Below are 24,177 nucleotides of genomic sequence, written 5' to 3' on the forward strand. Positions count from 1 at the left end.
CATCTGGAATAGTGGCAACTTTATTGGACGGCGGTCGCACTGCACATTCTGCATTAAAGTTACCATTAAATATGCAAGTAAATGAAGAAGGATGGTTCCATGTGTAGAAGTCCACGCAAGTGGGGAAAGTTACTGATCGCCATTCACTTGGGAGTGGCCAGGACGATTCTTCTACATATGGTTCAAGCAGCTCACAACGGCCGGGATTAGCCCACGTATCCTCTGGGTAGCTTCCGAACACCCGTTCGGGAGTGAGCTAAAGTGAGAAGGCGAAACATTCCAGGATAGCTGGTTGTGCGTTGGGTTTGGGACCCGCCACTTAAAAATCGCCCCCAATGAAAGCTTTAAAAAAGCCTCGGATGAGACCTCCCTATACTGATGACGACCCCTGCAAACGAACTAAGGACTATGATTTGAGGGCATGCACCTGGAATGTCCGGTCCCTTAATGGGGAGGGTGCCTCTGCCCGGCTGGTTGATGTCCTCGTGAGAGTAAAGGCTGACATCACTGCCATCCAAGAGATGCGATGGACGGGGCAAGGAAAGAAAACCATAGGACCTTGCGACGTCTACTACAGCTGCCATGTAAAGGAGCGCAAATTCGGTGTCGGATTTGTTGTGGGAGAGAGACTTCGTCGCCAAGTACTGTCGTTCACTCCGGTGGACGAGCGTCTCGCAACAATCCGCATCAAAGCCCGTTTTTTTAACATATCGCTAATTTGCGCCCACGCCCCGACGGAAGAGAAGGACGATGCGACCAAAGATTCTTTCTATGAGCGCCTGGAACGTTCCTATGAGCGCTGCCCCCGCCACGACATAAAAATCGTGCTTGGCGACTTCAACGCCAGGGTGGGCAAGGAGGGAATTTTTGGTCCCACAGTCGGAAAATTCAGCCTACACAACGAAACATCCGGTAACGGACAGAGGCTGATCGACTTCGCCGGGGCCCGAAACATGGTAGTCTGCAGCACCAGATTCCAGCATAAAAAGATACACCAAGCTACCTGGCTGTCCCCTGATCGAAAAACGCGAAACCAGATCGATCATGTTGTGATAGATGGAAGACACGCTTCTAGTGTATTAGATGTACGTACGATCCGAGGACCCAACATTGACTCGGATCACTACCTTGTTGCAGCCAAACTGCGCACGCGCCTCTGTGCAGCAAAAAACGTGCATCTACCTACGCAAAGAATGTTCGACCTCGAAAAGCTGCAATCACAACAGACAGCCAGAAGATTCGCCACTCAACTCTCACTCCTGCTCTCAGAGAGTACTGCCCAACAAACCGGCATCCACGAACAATGGAGCAACATTTCTCGTTCTCTACGTACCGCCGCCGAAGAAGAAATCGGATTCCGGCGAGCCCGAAAAAACAATTGGTACGACGAGGAATGTCATGCTGCCGCAGAAAGAAAGGATGCCGCCTATAGAGCTACGCTGCGATCGGGCGCAACGCGAGCCATGTGGGATCGCTACAGAGAGCTGAAAAAGGAAGAGAGACGTATTATCCGACAGAAGAAACGAGAGGCCGAAATACGTGAGTGCGAAGAGCTTGAGATGCTGGCCAACAGGAACAACGCCCGAAAATTCTACCAGAAAGTTCGGCGGCTTACAGAAGGTTTTAAGACCGGGGCGTTTTCCTGTAAGAACAAAGACGGCGAACTGGTGACCGACGTACAGAGCAATCTTAAATTATGGAGGGAACACTTCTCGAACCTATTAAACAGTGACAGCTGCGCATGTCACCGAGAAAGTGAAGATCCCGATACCCCAATCGTTGACGACGGAATTGTCGTTCCGCTACCCGATCATGACGAGGTGAGAATAGCGATAACGCGGCTAAAGAACAACAAAGCCGCGGGCGCCGACGGACTGCCGGCTGAGCTATTCAAACATGGCGGCGAGGAGCTGGTAAGGTGCATGCATCAGCTCCTATGCAAAATATGGTCGGATGAAAGCATGCCTGCCGATTGGAATTTAAGTGTGCTCTGCCCAATCCATAAGAAGGGCGATCCTGCAATTTGTGCCAATTACCGCGGGATTAGTCTTCTAAATATCGCCTATAAGGTTCTAGCGAGCGTATTGTGTGAAAGGCTGAAGCCCACCGTCAACCAACTGATTGGACCTTATCAGTGTGGCTTCAGACCTGGAAAGTCTACCATCGACCAAATATTCTCAATACGCCAAATCTTGGAAAAGACCCATGAAAGGAGAATCGACACACACCATCTTTTCGTCGACTTCAAAGCTGCATTCGACAGTACGGAAAGGAGTTACCTGTATGCCGCGATGTCTGAATTTGGTATCCCCGCAAAACTAATACGGCTATGTAAGATGACGTTGCTCAACACCAACAGCGCCGTCAGAATTGGAAAGGACCTCTCCGAGCCGTTTGATACCAAACGAGGTTTCAGACAGGGTGACTCCCTGTCGTGTGACTTCTTTAACCTGATGTTGGAGAGCATCGTGCGAGCCGCAGAACTTAATCGCTCAGGCACAATTTTTTATAAGAGCGTACAATTGCTGGCGTATGCCGATGATATTGACATCATCGGCCTTAACAACCGCGCTGTTAGTTCTGCCTTCTCCAAACTGGATAAAGAGGCAAAGCGAATGGGTCTGGTGGTGAACGAGGACAAAACGAAGTACCTCCTGTCTTCAAACAAACAGTCGGCGCACTCGCGTATCGGCACCCACGTCACTGTTGACAGTTATAATTTTGAGGTTGTAAAAGACTTCGTCTATTTAGGAACCAGCATTAACACCGATAACAATGTCAGCCTTGAAATCCAACGTTGAATCTCTCTTGCCAACAAGTGCTACTTTGGACTAAGTAGGCAATTGAGTAGTAAAGTCCTCTCTCGACGAACAAAACTAACACTCTACAAGACTCTCATCATGCCCGTCCTAACGTATGGCGCAGAAGCTTGGACGATGACAACATCCGATGAAGCGACGCTTGGAGTGTTCGAGAGAAAGATTCTGCGTAAGATTTTTGGACCTTTGCACGTTGGCAACAGCGAATATCGCAGACGATGGAACGATGAGCTGTATGAGCTTTACGACGACATAGACATAGCGCAGCGAATAAAGATCCAGCGGCTACGTTGGCTGGGTCATGTCGTCCGAATGGATACAAACGCTCCGACTTTGAAAGTATTCGATGCGGTGCCAGCTGGTGGTAGCAGAGGAAGAGGGCGGCCTCCTCTGCGTTGGAAAGATCAGGTGGAGAAGGACTTGGCTTCACTTGGTGTGTCCAACTGGCGCCGGTTAGCACGAGAAAGAAACGACTGGCGCGCTTTGTTAAACTCGGCCAAAATCGCGTAAGCGGTTATAGCGCCAATTAAGAAGAAGAAGAAATGAAGAACCAACTTGCAACATTTCTAAAAACTCTGGAATGGGAAAGGTTTTACAAACATGTAAAATTATTGTATGGGATGGCTCATAAAAAATCACTGGAAGCCTTAAATAAAACACTGAAAGATTTTCGAAATGACACAAACATATTTGGTCTATTGACCGGTGATTTTCGACAAACTTTGCCTGTTATTCCCAAATCAACAGCAGCTGATGAATTGAGAGCGTGCCTTAAATCTTCTAATCTGTGGAGATGTGTTCAAAAACTCACATTAACTACTAATGTTCGTGTGCAGTTACAGAATGATCCAACAGCTGCTGAATTTTCCGAACATTTGTTGCAAATTGGAAATGGACGAAAGCCAATTGATAAGAATACAGGCATGATTACACTTCCAACTAATTTTTGTACCGTAACAGAATCAAGAGTACAATTAGAGCAAAATGTATTCCCAAATATTGCACAAAACTATCGAAATCAAGATTGGCTAAGCGAGAGAGCTATATTAGCTGCCAAAAATGTCGATGTCAATGAAAACACTGCCAGTATTTTGACTCAAATTCCAGGTGAAGTTGTCACCTATAAATCAATTGATTCAATCACTAACCCGACGATGTAGTGAATTATCCAATTGAATTTTTGAATTCACTTAATTTGTCTGGCTTGCCACCACATCGTTTGCAATTGAAAGTCGGCGCAGTGATCATTATGTTGCGAAATATCAATCAGCCGAAACTATGCAATGGGGCAAGATTAGCAGTGAAACGGAAATGAACAATGTAATTGAAGCAACAATTTTGAAAGGCAAATTTAAAGGAGAAGATGTTTTGATTCCGCGCATTCCAATGATTTCAACAGATTTGCCTTTTGATTTTAAGCGATTTCAATTTCCCATTCGCCTTGCTTTTGCTATTACAATCAATAAGTCTCAACGTCAAACACTTCAATTATGTGGAATTGACCTAACTTATCCATGCTTTGAACATGGGCAACTGTATGTAGGATGTTCTGGAGTAGGGAAACCATCGTTACTTTATATTTATACACCGCATGAAAATAAAAAAAAACAATGAATAAGTTGTTAGTTTACAATCATTAGAGTAAGTCACTAAAATAAATAAAACATTGTTATTAGAATAAGTCACAAAATAATGGCCGAGCATGAATTAAATGATGAAGCAAGAAAAAAACAAAGAACACTTTTCATTTATATTTTTCTTTCCCCCAGCGAAGCGGGTGAGGGTCCGCTAGTCTAATTATAATTTGTGCCACCTAGGAACCATGGGAATATACATATATGTACATACTCGTATATAGGGGAATTGAAGGAAAATTTGTCTTAAAAATACAGTTAGGCAAATTTTCCCAAGTGTAAGGTCTTTATTGAAGCAATGACATTTTTGTCATTTTGGCGTCATTTTTATGAAATTCACTGCGTTATAGGTTAGTTGGGAATTTTTCTTTATGTTTTGAAAAATTTAAATCTTTAAATTTAAAAAGGCAATTACGCAATATTCAGCAATTCCTAATGGGTATGAAGTTTTTATAGTAATGTCTTAATTTTATTAGGTAAAGTTACAATTTTAAATTTTTATAATTTTTTTACTTATTCTTGTACATATATACTTAGTATATGCATATATGTATATATATTTTTTCTTCAAAATGTAGCAAAAAAAATTTTTCATCAAAATGTAGCGAAAAATAAAAAAATTGTTTTATTTAATTTCCCTACATTTTATAACTTTAATAGAAAACTCTTTTAAGAAATTTTTAATTTAATTATTAGGTAAAGTTGAGCAAAATTTTATAATTTTTTTACTTATTCTTGCATATACTTATTTTTTTTCTACAAAATGTATCGAAAAATAAATTTTTGTTTTATTTAATTTCCCAACTCTTTTTAAAAAGAAATTTTAAATTTTTTTCCTTTCGTTCATTTTTACCTCCAATATCTTTAAGATTAATAATACTTCTAAGCCTCTCAGCATACCCTAAACTTTAGGGCCTAAAGGGTATGAAGTTTTATAGAAATGTCTTAATCTTATTAGGTAAAATTGAGCAAGATTTGTAATTTTTATATTTACTCTTGCATATACTTATTTTTTTTCTACAAAATGTAACGAAAAATATTGTTTTTTTTTATTTAATTTCCCAACTTTTTACAACTTTTATAGAAAATTCTTTAAGAAATTTTTTAATTTGTTTTCCTTTGGTTCATTTTTACCTCCAATACCTTTAAGATTAACAATACTTCTAAGCCTCCTAGTCGATCTGAATTATTACTCATATATCAAAAGTTAAGGGTAGTTTGCGCTCCACCCATCACATAATTTGAACCTCGATTCTAACTACTCCACCTTATAGAAACATAACAGAGACCGTTTCCCTAATATAATTTATTTAAGATGCCACATACATACTCTTATGCACATATATCTACTGACTGAAGTGTTTGTATTATCTACTTTTTGAAAGATTTAAATGGTTGTTAAAAAAAAATTATTTAAAATGTTCCACTTGTCACAACGAAATGGCCCAGCAGGAAAATTATTTATACAAATTTCGCGCAGCCATACATTTTTTTACATACTTACTTCGATAACAAATTCCACCACCCTACGATGCTTTAACATTAGCTCATTGACACAATGTATCTAACGCTGCCCCTTTATTTTAGCCGATTTCAAGCGTATCATATTTTTTCAGCAAGCATTAACATATGACAACTGCGTACAAATGACTCACATACATTGTATGACATGCATCTACATTCATACCTAAAATGCAAGAGGGGGAAATTGATATCCCCACCAGTCTAGCTGTTCCCTATTTGCCGGCTGTGGTTGGGAAAGTGATTAGTTTGATTATTTTTTGCATTGCAACTATAACAACTTGTTGTAGCTCTTATGATTTACAACTGATATCCAGTTACCTCGTCGCTTTTTCATTTATTTCAAAGCTTAGAGACCGCTGGTGATGGACGAAAATAGGAAAAGCATCACATTGCAAAGTGGAGTGACATAATAATTTACAAAATTATAAACTACCACCAGACAGACGGGAAGGTAGACGGATTTGACATGCAGACGAAATGGCACACTTAATTGCATTATTTAAGTTGAAAAAAAAAACTTCAAACAACACCACATTTCAAACCATATTCGGCTAGCTAACGATTTATTATTTTTGAACTTCTCATTTAACGGGCACAAACCGACGGTGTAGTTGTAAAGCGAACTGCTAACAGTAATCAATGAACTGCTGAATTGTCTTGTGATTGCATTAGTTAGCGAACGGTTAAAAATGCAATTGACCTCAACTTTTGCCTAAGGCTATCATTATTTCGTTTTATTGCGTCTATTTTTAAGTTGCTGTAGCGATATGATTTCTTATTATTGTTATTTATTGTTCTTGCTACTCGATGAATTGTGTTATTTATTTGATTCTAAATCGTATGTTGCAAGCTAATTTGAGGAAATCGTTATGTTATACGCCTACTAAACAGCTATCAACACACTATTTTGTTGTGTTCAGACATGTTTTTTTTAATCATATTTTACAATAATCATTTACTTCTCCACGTTTTTATTATTTAAACCTAATTATCTGCAGCTGCTATTCGATTTCAATATTAATAACTAAACTGGCCAACACACTACCAACAACAAATATCTGTGCAACGGAGCACAACCTCTCGTTTTCCCTCTCCACAGTCGCAATTTCCCCGCCATAGCTTCTCCTGACGTGCAATGCAACACAGCCGGATGCAGCGACATTTCGTTTCATTTAATAGTCGTAGTTACTCATCTGTCAAAAGAAACGACCTTGACCCCCGTTGGTTGGTAAAGGCAATTTGGAGATAGCTGTTGCTACAAACGTTGCAGTGATACTTTGTTTTTATTTGCAGTTTATGTTTCGCCATTCCTTTGTTATTACTGCCGCATTGCATTATTTCATTCACCCGTTCTGTTACCGCCCACATTTTGCATTCTCAAGTTGAGCCGTGTAAAGCATTATAAAAGTAAGCATGACTTGAAGCGGCATGGGAAAATCTCCGCTTGAGTGTGGCAATCAAACGTCAATGGAACTCATTTCAAATGTAATTTGTTGTTGCCATAACTGTTAATGCTTTATATGCATATAGTAGCATTGCATTGCACGGGTTTGATGGAAAGAAATCGATTTGATATTTCTACAGAATTTTTAATACAAAATGTTAGCAAATTGAAGCTATTTTACCATAAAGCTGAGTGGCAGATTAACTGTGGGTGCATATAGTGCATATTACATCAATGCCTTGCTACTGCTTTTGCATTATAGTGTTGTTGCCAACAGCTGCATTCGTAAACAGCCTACATTGTTGTAAGCATTAAAAGCATTACAATGGGCTGAGAATGAGTGTTGCTTGCAAAGCTTATATTGACTCGTGCTTGCAGCGGTCAAATGTAAACAATTATAAATAAAAATCACGGAACTTTCTTAAATTAAACTCTGCCATTCCAAGCTCACGATTCTTAATTGAAACACATTGTATCCTTCTTGCACGCAGCATACAAATATATTTAAATATTTTACTATCATTTTTAGGGTCAACCATTATGAAGCCTTCACTATAACTTCTGCGCGCACTCTCTTCCTCCAAATGCTCGAAAATCTAAAATATTAAACTTGTAAATTATAAAAATAATTTTAAACTAGTTGATCCGTTTAAATTCAATTTGTTGGTAGGAAAGTCAATTTCTCATTCAATTGTAGTTGGGTTTTGATCAGTTGCGACAATGTGATTACCATCAGCAAGTCACGTACGTTGGCGTTGAACATCTGCGTGAATTGTTCGTGTGTCATGTGTGGAACAGAGTGTATGAGGTCGAGTAGTTGCCGGCCCACTGCATTGTCTGGAGGTTGTTTGTGCGCAATTACATCCTCTACATACTTCAGTATAAGATCGAGCAAGCCCTGCAATTTTTGGGATGCCTCCGAAATTTGTGCCAAGTCCAGCATTGGTGAAACGGTTTTAGGACGATGTGGTGGTGATACACCAATCGTTTTTTGCAACAGCTTTAATCCGAAAGTTTCAGGTTCGTAACAGGTCACCTCAACGGGGATTGGGGTAAACATGCAGCCTGTTTTGCCACCGGGTACACCCAACTGTATACAAACATAGGCACGCAAACCCATACGTCCACCTTGCAATGATGTATCCACAGTCAAATGCACAGGATTGTTGCACTCACGCGCATAATATTCGTGAATTACGGAGCTATGGTTAGTAACCTCGTTGCCAGTAGCCCACCAACCTGTGACAGTTAAAAAAAGGGAAACGTCAGCATACACTATTTCAATAACAAAAGTGAGGTTATGAGGACCAATACTTACCAACAACATTTTCATTAGGATTCACTTTTCGATTCAAGTCATACAAATCTAAAGCATAACTTAGCTCAGCCTCCACTTGATCGTCATGTTCCTTGTGCGGTACGCAGAAGCAATTAGTTACTTCAACAACGCCCTTATCAACAGAGCCTGCAATGTCAGCCACAATGCCGATGACACAAACGTGGTTAGTTTACAAGTCTTGTGAAAATTTCCCGTTACTCACCAAGCAAAGTTCCAATAACACGATGTGAATCTGCATTGCGACGCTCATATGCATCCACTACCTGGAAAAGCACCACGGGGTGTACGCGTACGGTTAAATTTAAGCCCGACATTTCCAAAACGCTGCCAATTTTATGCGTCGATAAAATGCGAAAGAAAATGAAGAGCGCTCGAAATTAGCGAAGAAAGTAAGCAACGACAAATGTCAAAAAACAAATGCCAGCAGAAAAAGGAATAAAAGGGGCGAATAACATTCGATCAACAGAGTTGCCTTGCACAAACTATTTAAAAAATGCATATGGTAATGACATTAGATCCCTATAACTAGGTATTTATTTTTTATTTTATTTAAATTAATATAGATTCCTCTTAATAAGAAATATTCATCTTAAAATATTTCTTACAGTTTATTTTAATAGCAGCCATAAATAAATTTTACATAAATAAAATACAATATATGCCAAAAGTAATCGGTTGATTACATCATTAAATAACAATCGACCATTTATTCCTGCACTAAAAGTCACGCTTCAGAAATGGTAAATTAAAATGCATATTGTACATATCTTAAACAACGTTATTATTAGCATTTTGCACACTTATTCAAACAAAATCAAACAGATCCTATGAAGTAATGGTTTTCGCTTTATCGAGTTGGCCATCATCAATCTTCTGTAGCTCATCCGCCTGCCGCTGTGGGCGAACAACAGTCAGGTATCGATGCACCCGCAATCCTAACAGGAATGTTCCATAAAGTGTGACACCAATACAACTATAGACTACGCCTCGATGCAATTTGTCCAGTATATTGTTTACGCGGACCCTTTTCTTCTGCATATTTAAAAAAATATAAATGTACGTCCGCTGGTAAAAACTATTTTCACACAATAGCCCAATCAGCTGTTTTCGCCGTCAATAAGCAGTTGTGCAAGGTTGCCAATACTTTTGCTTTTTCCAGTGTAAATAAAGTAGCAGTGAATGACAGCAGAATAAATCTCCACAAGCATTTTAAGTGGTAGAGTGTCTTTTATCTGATAAACAATATCAAATAAATTTTTCCAAACTACTTTTCGAAATCGTACCGTTGATATGGAAGGTATATAATGGCACTTTCATAAATTATTAATTAAAAATATAACAGAAATTCACAAACTCTTTCCAGCCATTCCCGATCAGAAGCACTATAACCTATCACACTACCAACAACGGTTCAACTGGGATTGTGGTATTTCGTGCATTATTATGATTCTATCGACCTCACAACGTGAGACGTTGTTGCACGACTTTGACAAAATATGTGCAGAGGAAGGGTTTGGTTCCAGCACTTGGACAATAGATTTGTGTTACCTACTGCAGCGCTTCCAAGTACGTCACGAATACTACACAAAAACGCTCGGTATCGACCCAAGCTACAGTGAACACAGTTACTATACGAAAATCATTGATAAGGATGAAAAACGTGTGACACGGAAATTTAAAGAGGCGCACGTACATGGTTTGCACGTCGAGCACCGTACAATAGAAATGGAAGAATTGCTACAACATCTTGGGCGACGAGGGCCTGTGATATTATTGACCAACGCGTCGTTGCTTACGTGTGAAGTTTGTAAAAGGAACGTGTTGGAGAAATTCGGGTAAGTGAGGTCAGCAGGACGCCCGAATTGGAGTTGGTTAGTGACTAGCAGGCACTGTTATTACGTTTCCATTTATTTCATTTTTTCACACACAAGTTTTGTATGTCTTTATTACCAATATTTCATTTTCCCACTTATTCGAAGTTGTTTCCAACTCTCTTGTATCGTTAACAATACACGCACACCCCAAAGTTATGCAGGACATTATGTTGTGCTCTGTGGATACGATTTAAAATCTCAATTGATTTATTATCACAATCCGGAAGTGCATGATGAACGTAAGTATTTCTTTTAAATGGATTATTTCATAAAATGGTTTATTTCTTATAAATGGCTAACAATCAATTATCAACTATTCTAATTTTAGATGTATGTCGATGTACAACAGCCGCAATGGATGTAGCACGGAAAGCGTATGGCACTGATGAGGATGTGATACTGATCTTCCGAAATTAAAAAAAGCACACAAGAAAATCTCTGAAAAATCCATAAGTTAATTATAACCAATGAATGCTATTAGATGTGTTTAGGAGGCACCCCGAAATATTGAGGACGTTTTAAAAGATTTAAGCTAGAAATAGGGGAACAAATTTTAGTGGATCTTTTAATTCGGTTTCTTTTCTAATTACATTAAAATATTTTTTATTACGCATTTATGTCAGTTAGCTTCAGTGACTTTTGTTGCTACTACAAAAGTAAAGAAAGCATATGTGCCTCCTTGAGCTTTTTCTTGGTTTTAGGTCAGCTCGTGTTTAGTTAACTTAAGAAAAAAATGGAAATACCAAAGCAATTCATGAAACCTCGAACTCAAGTATTAGGGAGTATATTCCCGGATGTAAATATACAAACATAATGTACTGCAATTTTTAAGGGAAAGTAAAGAAAATATTGTGATAAAAATAAAAAAAAATACCAGTCTAACGGTTAGACGCGATAGAAGTGAAACCTTCCGTAAAACAAACTGAGAGAATGAGACGAAAGCGGCATTAGGAGCGGGATAATTATAGGTTCATTATAATATTGCTATAAAGTTCATATTTTATTTTCTTCATTTTATTGTTATTCATCCTCAATGTTTTCAATTTCAACAAATGATACGAGTGGCTTATGATAGCTAAAATATGATACAAATGCTTTGGTTTCGATGTTGTCAACATATCTTTGAAATACCGCGTCAATTGTTGTTTTTGATCGTGTTGTCGATTCAGTTCGATTGTTACACATTTTTAAATTGTATGTTGTATTGAGAAAATCAATTAAAGGAACCGCTGTGCTCAATGCTAAATTTACGTTAAAATCGCCACTTAAAATCATTGGAACTTTATCGTATTCTTTTCTAAGTATCCGCGATACTTCTGGTGTATACTTTATTAAATTTTCGTGAATGAATTCCGTGATGCTATTTATTGATTGATTCGGTGAAATATAAATTGCCACAATTAAAACTGTTTTTCCATTGCTCAATCTGGTTTCGCATGCACATATTTCTCCCACTTTAGAGAGCTGAACAGACAGTGATTCTAGTTGCTGTGCATTCAGATCTATCTGTGGAGTTACAATACGAGCACCGTCATTTTGATTGTGGTATATTGTAACACCGCCTGCAATTGCGGTAAATATTTAAAAATGAAAATATTTACGAATATAAAAATACGGACGCAATACAGCACACACGGTTGCTATTATGAGCGTCGTAACGCGTATAATACACAGACGTACTAACATACACGCAAACATTCGTAGGACGCTTGGTTTGAATTTTTTATATTGTACATATGTATGTATGCTATACTATGGCCTAGCCCATGATTCAATTATACATACATATTTGTGTTCTGAACTTCCAGCAAAACAATGCTTATTAATATACACATATACATCTACATACAACCGCACACACAGGCCACTCACTTTATTCCTGTAAATGCGTATGTCGTCCAAAGCTAAAATTCTATGCCTAGCGACTACAAGAACAAAATGCATTAATAGGCGCAGGCGTAGCGGCCATCATCCTAGTTGCCATAGCGCTGAACAGTCGCGGCGGCGCCGAACAGTTTCAACTATTGTACTGTGCAACAAAAACTCATCATCAAAAAATTGATTTATAAATTCGAGCTCATAGTTCTAAGAGCAAGTACTTTCATTCATAAAACGAGCCGCCCATATGCTAATTTTCTCGACAATTCGAAAATAGTCAATATTGGAATATTTCGCGTAGAATTATTTGCCAATATTCAATTTTTGTCAAGTCGAGTGCCCGCGGCTCCGTAAATATGTTTGCACCCATATATGTATGTAAATATATGCTTCTAAATGCTCGACAACCGCAGCTGCCTGTTCAAGGTTACTGTACATTAGGCCGGGTCGATTTGTGGGAAGGCAAAAAAATCGCCCATTGCTCTGTGAAAATCATATTCTAGGGATCAGAATAAGAAATTTCGCCGAAGGAACCATACCTCTAAAACGATTTCTGATGTCCCCCAATATGGGTCGAACTTTTTAGTTTCTTTTCTATAACTCGCATTCATTCATTTACATATGTTCTGACTAAATAAATTTCTTAAGAGAAAAAATAGATAATATTATAAATAAATAAAAATAAAGAAAAAACATAGCCATTTAGCTGATTTTTTCATGTAAAGGCCAAAAATGGTGATATTTTGAAATTGGGGGACATCAAAATTCGTTTTAGAGGTATGGTTCCTTCGGCAAAGTTTCTTATTTTGATCCCTAGAATACGATTTTCATAGAGCAATGAGCGATTTTTAAATCGACCCGCCCTACTGTACATGCAATGCCGTGCCTATGAATGCACGCTGGATTTCTTGAGAAATTTTACCGTATGTTTTGCTGTGGCGAGGCACATATGTACATACACACAACATATATACATATATCCGCATATATACATACATATATAAATTCACAAATTTAAATTTGCTTATGCCATCCTTCTGTGTGCCTGGTAATGAAGCATTTTCCATACATACATATATATACGTATATCTTTTTTCTTCTTCTTTTTGGTGTCGCTTTTTCGTTTCATCGAGTCTCAAATCACTCCCAACGATTCTAAAGAAGTTTTCACTTCAAAAAGTGCAAATAATTGAGTTATTACTCAAGCAACAGTTTGTATGTTTTAGGTACATGCAGGGGTAATAAAAATGTATTTTTGGTTAATGGTGAATAAAATATAAGATTGTATGAATGAAATGAAAACTGTAACCCGTCAAACTTACGACTGACGTTATTTTGCAAGCTCGAATGCATTTACTACCTCTGTAACGCTGGCCTAGACAAAAATGTTATTAACAAATAATCTAACAAACCTTAAGGTAATATAAAATAAAATAAAGTGGAAAGAGTTAAAAATAGTATGCCAAGCATAGTGCCAACAAATTGCAAAATGTAAAGCTTCCTTGACTTGTGGCATTAATAAAATAAAATATTCATTTTTAAATTTTTATTGTTTTACAAACAAACACTTTATTATCTTTCTTACAAATGTATGTATGTATGTATATATGGCGTCGAAGTTTCCAGAAAATGTATATATTTAACTATTGCCAGTTACTTTAAGTACTTTCTATCTGTAGTTAATATTTTTTATGTACTCGTATATTATTATTTTAGTATACATTAATTATTTATGCAGCCTGCACGCTGCACATAATTGTACCTACGCATTTGTACGAAAACTCATGCACTTATATTACTACATATATTTTGCTGTAGTTATTTTTTATCATTGCGATAACTTTCAACTAGAAACGTGTAAATTAGGCGCATACAAAATTCTTTATTGTCGCGGTTAAGAAATATTTATGGTAACATTCGGCCAATGCTAGCGGACTTATTGCATTATAAATGTAAAAAATATTTTATTTTCTCGCATATATGTATATGTATGCATATATAAATAAGTAATAAAAGCGGGCGCACTTTGCTTTTTTGCGCTAAAGACATTAATAAGGAATTTATATATCTATGCATATGGGGTAAACGGCTACACAAATGTTTGTCTTGCATACAAATAAATTACAACAAAAAAATCACAAAATACTAACTTTGGGGTGCATTCAATAGGTTCGAAGTTCGGAATACCAGAAAATTATTCAAATAATTCTTTGTTTGTAAAAATATCCAATAAATTGGAAGCAGGAAATTCATTATGTTTGGTTGTTTATGTTTGCAAAATTTGTGGATATAGGTATTTCATTTATATTTATGCAGATGTAATTTGATTTTTTTTTGTGTTTCGCTAAAATAGTTCAATTGGCACACTAGAAAAACATTTATATTGTTTTTTGTTTTTGTCGGATCGTAATCTTTTTATTTTTTATTTTTTTTTTACTTTTACTATTCTTTCATTATTTATTATCTTCAATTAAATTTTTTGTGTGCTATAAACTTGTAGATATATAATATTTCCGCCGACGCGAATTAATACTTTTCTTACTCCAATAATTTGTACAGTAACTGTAACTTAATGTGCGGCGCTTCCACCAGCAGCAATGGCTTGCCAAATTCATCTGTGTATTTGTCATAGTAAAGCTCGCTGAGTACTTTGAAGCCGTTGGATTTCAGAATTTTTTGAGAGAAAATCCCCGTTGCGTCGGCTTTCATGAGCTGAAAAAATAAGGCGAAGAAATCAAGTTGCTATTATTTTTTCTGTTTTCGAATTGCATTCTATTTTTAAAATATCAAAAAAAAATCGTTCTGCTAAAAATATAAACAAAAGGCTGTTGTAGAAATAAAAAAAATTATAGTTTTTATTTGTAGTAGAATTTTGTTTTTTTTTTTTGCAGTTGAATATTTTTTCTTTTTTTTTTTTTGCATTTGCATTTTTTTTTTACCATACATCTCTAAAAAGGTTTTCAAAACAAAACTGGTTTTTCTGAAGAACTTTCTCATGACAGAAATACACTCGAAGGTTTGCCATTGGCTGCTGCAGGGCTATGGACCGCTACCGAATGGTAGTCACACATCAACCCATTCGGCTCTGGCGGCAATATTTATAACTTCTACTCACCTTAAATTCAAAATCTCTCGCTATTTGTTCGCTACGCCGCACCAGCTCTTTGGCAATACCCTGTCCCCGAAAGCGACCATCAACTGAAAGCATACGGACCTCGAAAGCACGTTCTACATTGAAATGCCCGAGAATGTTAGCACGCAAATTATGCTCATTTAATAGTCGGAATATTTTCTTGAATCGCTCGTCATCACTGAGCTCAATGCGCTCCTGGGCATGTACGATACCATTCGGATAAACGACGCCATTGAGGAGAACGCCGGCAATCTAGAAGTTATTGAGTTTTTATCGAAAATTTAACTGAATTTTTATTTATTATTTTTTAATTTATTTATTATTTTTTATTTACATACAGTTCCAGAGTTTTAGAATTCAAGCGGTGCTCCCTTATATACTTACGTCGTTATTCTCATTCACAGCCATTAAACTCAAATTATCCTTAAGTGTCTCGTAGCAAAGATGTTCCAATTCGCGATGACCCTCACCACGACGACACAGCCCAGCTGCCTTATTCAGTGGCTCATCGGCAAAAAAATTATCACATAAATGTCGAATGACATCGTCATAGCGTTCCTCGGTAATCAATTTGTATTCCATAACGCCACAATGGGGTATCACTGAACAAGGCAAAGGGGAGAGATTGAGAAGCTGGTGGGTGGACGGTGAGTACACGGCAAGACGCTGCGACACTGTGTGTCGGCAAACAAGCAACAACTGCAAATGAAAGTGGATTAAATGTATGAATTATTGGTATGTACATTAAGAGTTGGTGGGGAGTGGGGTATAATTCCCGTGATTATTCGCAGCATTAGACATTTTATGGCCGATGGATTATTCGCGTAATTATTTGCAATTAAATTGGGTTATATAAGTAGTGGGTGGCAAATTTGAATTAATTAACTGCTTATTAGACACTTGCATTCATACATACTTACATACATACATACATATTCAAATAAAAACATTGATATATTTTAATGATCTAAAATGAAACAGTAAAATAACATTTAACGGTGCATCTCTTATCTCAGCTGCTCTTGCATTAACCGCAATGCATTCCCTCTCTCCGTAAATATTTCTGTTTATCAGAAAACATGCTTCGTCTGCCAGGCTGTGCAGTGACTGCGACCGTTAAACTGTTTTGGTGTGACGTTCAATTAGAATTGTGTTCAATAAAATAATTAATTTACTAACTCGCACTGCAGTAATTAAAGTGTACAGACAAAGCGACGATTGCTCAAAGGCGTTAGAGCATTTAAAAGGCGAAGTGCGACAGTGAACAGTTGAATTCGATTACTTGAAAGATAAAACTAAATAAACAAATTTATGGCCAAAGAGGCTACGTTTTTTTAACAATTTACAATTTTTTTTTGTGTTTGGGACTTTTGCAAAACTTTTTTGAGAAACATAATTATAATTTTTTAGGTAAGAAATAAATAATGAAAGGATAACAAATAATATTCTCAAGGAGGCCAATAGGTCATAGAGAGAAGAAAATACTTGTGTTACAAACAGGCTAATTTGGTCGCAAATAGATAAGAAAAGGTCAGGAGAATTGCTCAACCTCTCAAGAGAGAACATCTCGAAGGTCGTGACTTGTGTCACCGGTCATTGGCTGTAAGCACTCTTCTAGGCTAGAAGTATTTTCTCATGAATACTGCAGAAGTTAAGGAGACGAGGAAAAGGAAGCAACAGTGAACACTTCCTCTGTAACTGTCCAGCCTTAAATAGAAGTAGAGCAATATTGTTAGGAAAAAATTCTTTTGACTCTCTTACGGAATTATCCGGTGTTGGGATAAAACCTGTCCTATGCTTCGTAAGAGCGTCTAAATGGTTCCATGATCAATAAAGACTGAGGTTGCTGTATTACAAAGTGGTACCACAACGGACCTGATGGTCTAAGTGAGTTGGCGTTTTTTTCGGAGTTGTAATCGAAAACTCTCGAATAATTTGCAATTCGATCGTAATCACTGGCCCTTAAAAGGTAGACCCCATTTTGTTCATAGTTATTTATTTTCTTGGAATTTGTGTATTTGGTTACTATAGTGTAAAATTCAAGCCTTAATTTAAGTATGTATTGGTTGGAATCTTGTATCACGTCGTGTTTTTGAGAAAATTGAGAAAAAAGTGGTGATAGCACCTAAAAACACGTGCTGGGCACCTTTGGACCTCAGAATCTTGTTCAGCGCACAAAAATACTTGAGAAGTCAGTTCCATATTATCTGCAACTATGTAATTCAATGTGATCTTGAAGTGCTATCGGCAATTAACAACATCAGCATAAGATATAACAACCGGCTTGCTAACCATCCAAATGCTCGGCCATCAAATTTTTCACACCAAACCAACGCCTCGATGAACTAGCGAGGCTCACCACCAAATTGACGGATGAGTACGTAGGCAATGACGTAGACACCGCATGAAAGTTGGCGTAATGAAACCACTTGCAGAATCGTCCGACAATTGTGGCCGACTCTGAACGCCAAACGCAAAAAATCTCTGCTAAGCCAAAATAAGCGTAGTCTTAGCACACTAATCTTCAGTTATTACCCACGGAACAACCGCTTCAACCTCACCTAAGCAGAAGAAAACTTCAGTAATTGGTTGTAAGGGTGAGTGTTCAATTCGTTGCATATAAGCAACAACGTGCATTTATGGGTTAAAATAAAATTCCTTCATTGATGTTTATGAAATTTTTCTTTATCTATTATTTATTTATGATTTGATTATTATTATTTATTTATTTATTTTTATTAACTTCACCCCCATTATATTATGATTATTATTCTTTTTCTTTATTGGAATTTATTTTAGTATAAATTCTTTATTCGTTTATTATTTTTTCTTTTATTTCACTTTTGGTGCTAATTTAATTAATGTAAATGTTCTTTCTATTAATTGTAATTTTTGTATTTTAATGTGCTTTCTTTTGTTTGATTTGATTTAAATTTAATTTTAATTTTACTTTATTTTATAGTTATTAATTACATTTTATTATATTTTATTTTACTTTGCTTTTACTGCTTTCACTTATTTTATTTAAGTTTAGTTTCAATTATTTTTTTGAGTTTTGTTTTTAAATAATTTTCATTTATTATATTACATAATGTTTGATTTCACTTTTTTTAATTATATTTAATTTTTTAATTTTATTTCTTTATGTTATTTTATTTTATTTCGTTTTATATTAATTTATTTCATTTTATATTATTTAATTTTTTGTTCATTTACTGTATTTTACTATATTCTTCTTCCATTTAATATTATTTAAAATTTTACTATTCATTCTTTCCAACAAATTTCGTAATTAAATTCGTTGCAGAGCGGATATCCACTTCAGTGTGTCATCCTAATTGAATTCTGAGCACTTTTTTCACATATAAATGCATATGTATGTATGTGCATATAGATATATGTTGTATGTGCTTATATAAAACCGATTACAAACGGAGATGACCAGTATTGTTTTCAGAATGCATGAGTGTATTCGTTTGTGGTGTGTAAAATAAAAGTTCACGGCCGACACCACTAATTTGCCAACTTCCTCAAAAGCAACAACAACGAAAAATAGTGTTTTTGATGCAAAAGCAGTGGCGATCACTATGTATAAGCAGAATGTGCACATTTAGTATTATTACATTGCTATATATGAATGTGTATGTGTGCTGATGACATGACGTTTTTCCACTACACACATCAATCAAATTGGGTGCTTTACAGCGTAGAGAAAGGATGGTGATTTGTAATGTGTAAAGGCAGTGACTTCCTGAATGCATTAATGCATAACAACAAAATATTTAATACCCGTACTATGGAAAAATAGAAGAACCGTAAAGCGCAGCTTCTATAGCTCATCCAAATGGTTACTCTAAATATGGTGATGATCTGTGAGTAAGAGAAATGAGTTTTGAGAAGATGTTAGTACAGGAGTAGGTATTTATTAGCGCAGTTAATTGGTGTTAGACGCGCACGTAATGGTTATTTTTTCAACACAGGAATGGTTTTTTTTTTTGTAATATGTAATAATAAGAAAGTACTCAATAAATAGCAGGTCAGGATCTACGGTGGAGAAGCGATCTTGACTTCTATCTATTTATGGAATATTACACCAGCCATTTCCGCTAATGGATTATGGAAATGTCTATGCCTATGTTATGCAGTTCATCAATTTTATCATTAGTTTCGCCCCCAAATGAGCTCACAGAGGTTATTAAAAATATTTTATTTCTTTGGTGCATAAATCTGCAATATTCAACAGCTTCTGAAATAGAGTGTATCTGTTGTACGTCCCGTTTGTGAACATATGGGGACGCTTATAAAAAGCAGCAACAGACCTTCGCACACCACACCATAGTTCTCATTAATAACCGAATACCTTCTCGCTGAGATAAACAAGGAACAATCAACAAAAAAGTGTATTTTTCAGAAAAAAAAATTAAGGACTGATTTTGGAACTCGATAGGGTTCGAATGTAGTGTTTATTAGCTTTCGTTGAATTTATTTCTGCTCTTGCATAATACAATGTCACACATTTTCTTCTAGCAATTGTTGCTCATGCCTTCGAATGTTACGTATACGCTACGTACCACACAGCCTCTTAACAACTTTCTTCACTTGATGACTTATCTAAGCATGTACTGATGGATTTTTGTTTTATTCAGCAACAACAAAAGTAACCAAGTAAAAAGCAACAAATTACTTAGAGCAAGAGAAAAATTTATTTATGCTAGACAAAGTAAAGTAAAGTGATGGCATGCTAAGTGTTGAGAAAATTATGTGCAAAGTGGCCAACGAAATTAATCGAGTGTCAAGTGGCGCGCTGCCAATCGATAGCGTTGTGTAATGCATAAAAACCCCAGAAGTCTTGGTGTTTATTTTGCTCTTCTCAATAAGGCGTGGAAATGTTTACAGAAGTATTTTGAAGAGTGCTCTCATATGGCATTCGATTTTTCGATGCTCGTGGTCTTTGTAAATGATATGGTCTATGTAATTCTTAATAGCCACTCGAGTGAAAATATATATTCGGATGCAAAGCAAAAAATCTAAACTTACACCCACACATCGTAAAATCATAGGAGGAGTGTTTAAAAGAGGCTGATTGAGTATTCTAAGATCTGTGGATATATTTTTATTATACGAATATATATTTATATATATATTATATATATATACTCTGTGGGCAAAAAGTAAGGTGAATTTGGTTGTAAAATGAAAAATCTTTATTTATTCCGACAGAAGAGAAGGACGATGCGGCCAAAGACTCCTTCTATGAGTTTTTGGAACGTTCCTATGAGCGCTTCCCCCGACACGACATAAAAATCGTGCTTGGCGACTTCAACGCCAGGGTGGGCAATTAGGGAATTTTTGGTCCCACAGTCGGAAAACTCAGCCTGCACAACGAAACATCCGGTAACGGACAGAGGCTGATCGACTTCGCCGGGGCCCGAAACATGGTAGTCTGCAGCACCAGATTCCAACATAAGAAGATTCACCAAGCCACCTGGCTGTCTCCTGATCGAAAAACACGAAACCAGATCGATCATGCTGTGATAGATGAAAGACACGCTTCTAGAGTATTAGATGTACGTACGATCCGAGGACCCAACATCGACTCGGATCACTACCTTATTGCAGTCAAACTGCGCACACACCTCTGTGCAGCAAAAAACGTACATCTACCTACGCAAAGAATGTTCGACATCGAAAAGCTGCAATCACAACAGACAGCCAGAAGATTCGCCACTCGACTCTCACTCCTGCTCTCAGAGACCACTGCCCAACAAACCGGCATGCACGAGCAATGGAGCAGCATTTCTCGTTCCCCACGAACCGCCGCCGAAAAAGAAATCGGATACCGGCGAGCCCGAAAAAACAGTTGGTACGACGAGGAATGGAAGGAAAGGATGCCGCCTATAGAGTCACGCTGCGATCGGGCGCAGCGCGAGCCATGTGGGATCGGTACAGAGGGCTGAAAAAGGAAGAGAGACGTATTATCCGACAAAAGAAACGAGAGGCTGAAATACGTGAGTGCGAGGGGCTTGAGATGCTGGCCAATAGGAACAACGCCCGAAAATTCTATCAGAAAGTTCGGCGGCTTACAGAAGGTTTTAAGACCGGGGCGTTTTCCTGTAAGAACAAAGACGGGGAACTGGTGACTGACGTACAGAACAATCTTAAATTATGGAGGGAACACTTCTCGAACCTATTAAACAGTGACAGCTGCGCATGTCGCCGAGAATATGTAGATCCCGATACCCCAATCGTTGACGACGGAATTATCGTTCCGCTAACTGATCATGACGAGGTGAGAATAGCGATAACGCGGCTAAAGAACAACAAAGCCGCAGGCGCCGACGGACTGCCGGCTGAACTATTCAAACATGGCGGCGAGGAGCTGGTAAGGTGCATGCATCAGCTCCTATGCAAAATATAGTCGGTTGAAAGCATGCCTGCCGATTGGAATTTAAGTGTGCTCTGCCCAATCCATAAGAAGGGCGATCCTGCAATTTGTGCCAATTACCGCGGGATTAGTCTTCTAAATATCGCCTATAAGGTTCTAGCGAGCGTATTGTGTGAAAGGCTGAAGCCCACCGTCAACCAACTGACTGGACCTTATCAGTGTGGCTTCAGACCTGGAAAGTCTACCATCGACAGAAGAATCAACACACACCATCTTTTCGTCGACTTCAAAGCTGCATTCGACAGTACGAAAAGGAGTTACCTGTATGCCGCGATGTCTGAATTTGGTATCCCCGCAAAACTAATACGGCTATGTAAGATGACGTTGCTCAACACCAGCAGCGCCGTTAGAATTGGGAAGGACCTCTCCGAGCCGTTTGATACCAATCGAGGTTTCAGACAGGGTGACTCGCTGTCGTGTTACTTCTTTAACCTAATGTTGGAGAGCATCGTACGAGCCGCAGAACTTAATCGCTCAGGCACAATTTTTTATAAGAGCGTACAATTGTTGGCGTATGCCGATGATATTGACATTATCGGCCTTAACAACCGCGCTGTTAGTTCTGCCTTCTCCAAACTGGATAAAGAGGCAAAGCGAATGGGTCTGGTGGTGAACGAGGACAAAACGAAGTACCTCCTGTCTTCAAACAAACAGTCGGCGCACTCGCGTATCGGCACCCACGTCACTGTTGACAGTTATAATTTTGAGGTTGTAAAAGACTTCGTGTAGTTAGGAACCAGCATTAACACCGATAACAATGTCAGCCTTGAAATCCAACGTAGTATCTCTCTTGCCAACAAGTGCTACTTTGAGCTAAGTAGGCAACTGAGCAGTAAAGTCCTCTCTCGACGTACAAAACTAACACTCTACAAGGCTCTCATCATGCCCGTCCTAGCGTATGGCGCAGAAGCTTGGACGATGACAATATCCGATGAAGCGACGCTTGGAGTGTTTGAGAGAAAGATTCTGCGCAAGAGTTTTGGACCTTTCCACGTTGGCAACGGCGAATATCGCCGGCGACGGAGCGAGGAGCTGTATGAGTTTTACGACGACATAGACATAGCGCAGCGAATAAAGAACCAGCGGCTACGTTGGCTGGGCCATGTCGTCCGAATGGATACAAACGCTCCGGCTCTGAAAGAATTCGATACGGTACCAGCTGATGGTAACAGAGGAAGAGGAAGGCCTCCTCTGCGTTGGAAAGATCAGGTGGAGAAGGACTTGGCTTCACTTGGTGTGTCCAATTGGCGCCGGTTAGCACGAGAAAGAAACGACTGGCGCGTTTTGTTAAACTCGGCCAAAATCGCGTAAGCGGTTATAGCGCCAATTAAGAAGAAGAAGAAGAAACTAATTTCATCCCCTTCAAAATAATCCCCTCTCGATGAAATACACTTATGCCAACGATTTTTCCAATCCCCGAAACATGCCAAATAGTCCATTTCCGGTATAGCCATCAGCACCTTCTTCGACTCAGCTTTTATCTCCTCAATCGACTCGAAACGCGTTCCCCGGAGTGGTCTCTTGAGTTTTGGGAATAGCCAGAAGTCACACGGAGCTAAATCAGGCGAATACGGTGGTTGCGGAACGATATGCGTAGAATGCGAAATGGTCACTGAACGAGTGCAGTGTGAGACGGTGCATTATCGTGATGCAAAAACTAAGAGTTGTTGCCCCATAATTCTGGTCTTTTTAGACGAATTGCTTCACGTAAACGACGCATAACGCTCAAATAATGTTCCTTATTAACAGTTTGGCCAGGTGGAAGGAATTCATAGTGCACCACACCATGAAAATCGAAAAAAAAACTGTCATCATGACCTTTATTTTTGAACGACTTTGACGTGCTCTTTTCGGTCTGGCCTCGCCTTTAGCACGATATTCCCTTGATTGGTCGGTTGTTTCAGGATCGTAAGCATAAATCCAAGTAGTCTCATCTCCCGTAATCATGCATTTGAGCTTGTCCTGATAGTCTGAAAACATTGTTTCACACACATTAACACACGACGACTTTTTTCAAAGAAATTGAGAGTTTTCGGTACCAAACGAGATTTGACTTTTCATAGGCCCAAATGGTCTTTCAAAATGGT

At 38.1% G+C, this 24,177-nt stretch overlaps 4 protein-coding genes across 5 annotated transcripts; 1 reads left to right on the plus strand and 3 right to left on the minus strand.

Annotated features, from left to right (window-relative positions):
• Positions 1 to 7,899: 7,899 nt before the first annotated feature.
• LOC128859059 (eukaryotic translation initiation factor 3 subunit F-1) lies at positions 7,900 to 9,177 on the minus strand. The gene is made up of 3 exons (XM_054095753.1): positions 8,963 to 9,177; positions 8,740 to 8,886; positions 7,900 to 8,660 (listed from the first exon to the last, which is right to left on the minus strand). The coding sequence occupies exons 1-3, from the start codon at positions 9,072 to 9,074 to the stop codon at positions 8,077 to 8,079; spliced, it is 843 nt and encodes a 280-aa protein (XP_053951728.1). The 5' UTR covers positions 9,075 to 9,177; the 3' UTR covers positions 7,900 to 8,076.
• Positions 9,178 to 9,419: 242 nt separating this feature from the next.
• On the minus strand, positions 9,420 to 9,885 carry LOC128859062 (uncharacterized). Its single transcript, XM_054095757.1, has one exon. It carries the CDS (start codon positions 9,796 to 9,798, stop codon positions 9,586 to 9,588), a length of 213 nt encoding a protein of 70 aa, XP_053951732.1. The 5' UTR covers positions 9,799 to 9,885; the 3' UTR covers positions 9,420 to 9,585.
• Positions 9,758 to 11,999, plus strand: LOC128859060 (protein GUCD1). 2 transcript variants are annotated; one of them, XM_054095754.1, is made up of 4 exons: positions 9,758 to 10,057; positions 10,124 to 10,595; positions 10,740 to 10,873; positions 10,963 to 11,999. In XM_054095754.1, the coding sequence occupies exons 1-4, from the start codon at positions 10,051 to 10,053 to the stop codon at positions 11,049 to 11,051; spliced, it is 702 nt and encodes a 233-aa protein (XP_053951729.1). In that variant the 5' UTR covers positions 9,758 to 10,050; the 3' UTR covers positions 11,052 to 11,999. The 2 variants fall into 2 exon arrangements, with proteins under 2 accessions (XP_053951729.1, XP_053951730.1); XM_054095755.1 differs by having other exon boundaries at positions 10,788 to 10,873.
• A 2,086-nt stretch (positions 12,000 to 14,085) lies between these two features.
• Positions 14,086 to 16,472, minus strand: LOC128859061 (arylalkylamine N-acetyltransferase 1). The gene is made up of 3 exons (XM_054095756.1): positions 16,030 to 16,472; positions 15,628 to 15,897; positions 14,086 to 15,224 (listed from the first exon to the last, which is right to left on the minus strand). Exons 1-3 carry the CDS (start codon positions 16,225 to 16,227, stop codon positions 15,051 to 15,053), a joined length of 642 nt encoding a protein of 213 aa, XP_053951731.1. The 5' UTR covers positions 16,228 to 16,472; the 3' UTR covers positions 14,086 to 15,050.
• Between the last annotated feature and the right edge of the window lie 7,705 nt (positions 16,473 to 24,177).

The sequence above is a fragment of the Anastrepha ludens genome, chromosome 3 (genome assembly GCF_028408465.1).
Source record: "Anastrepha ludens isolate Willacy chromosome 3, idAnaLude1.1, whole genome shotgun sequence".
NCBI lineage: Eukaryota > Metazoa > Arthropoda > Insecta > Diptera > Tephritidae > Anastrepha > Anastrepha ludens.

Bases quoted from the DNA above. Each gene is read 5' to 3' on its own strand.
- LOC128859059 (XM_054095753.1), bottom strand. From the start codon at position 9,074: ATGTCGGGCTTAAATTTAACCGTACGCGTACACCCCGTGGTGCTTTTC. The intron at 8,887-8,962 runs GTGAGTAACGGG...CTGACATTGCAG, and splicing joins TGTTATTGGAACTTTGCTTG to GCTCTGTTGATAAGGGCGTT. The intron at 8,661-8,739 runs GTAAGTATTGGT...TAACTGTCACAG, and splicing joins TCCTAATGAAAATGTTGTTG to GTTGGTGGGCTACTGGCAAC.
- LOC128859061 (XM_054095756.1), bottom strand. From the start codon at position 16,227: ATGGAATACAAATTGATTACCGAGGAACGCTATGACGATGTCATTCGA. The intron at 15,898-16,029 runs GTAAGTATATAA...AATAACTTCTAG, and splicing joins CTGTGAATGAGAATAACGAC to ATTGCCGGCGTTCTCCTCAA. The intron at 15,225-15,627 runs GTGAGTAGAAGT...TTATTTTTTCAG, and splicing joins CGAGAGATTTTGAATTTAAG to CTCATGAAAGCCGACGCAAC.
- LOC128859062 (XM_054095757.1), bottom strand. From the start codon at position 9,798: ATGCAGAAGAAAAGGGTCCGCGTAAACAATATACTGGACAAATTGCAT.
- LOC128859060 (XM_054095754.1), top strand. The intron at 10,596-10,739 runs GTAAGTGAGGTC...ACTTATTCGAAG, and splicing joins AACGTGTTGGAGAAATTCGG to TTGTTTCCAACTCTCTTGTA. The intron at 10,874-10,962 runs GTAAGTATTTCT...TTCTAATTTTAG, and splicing joins TCCGGAAGTGCATGATGAAC to ATGTATGTCGATGTACAACA.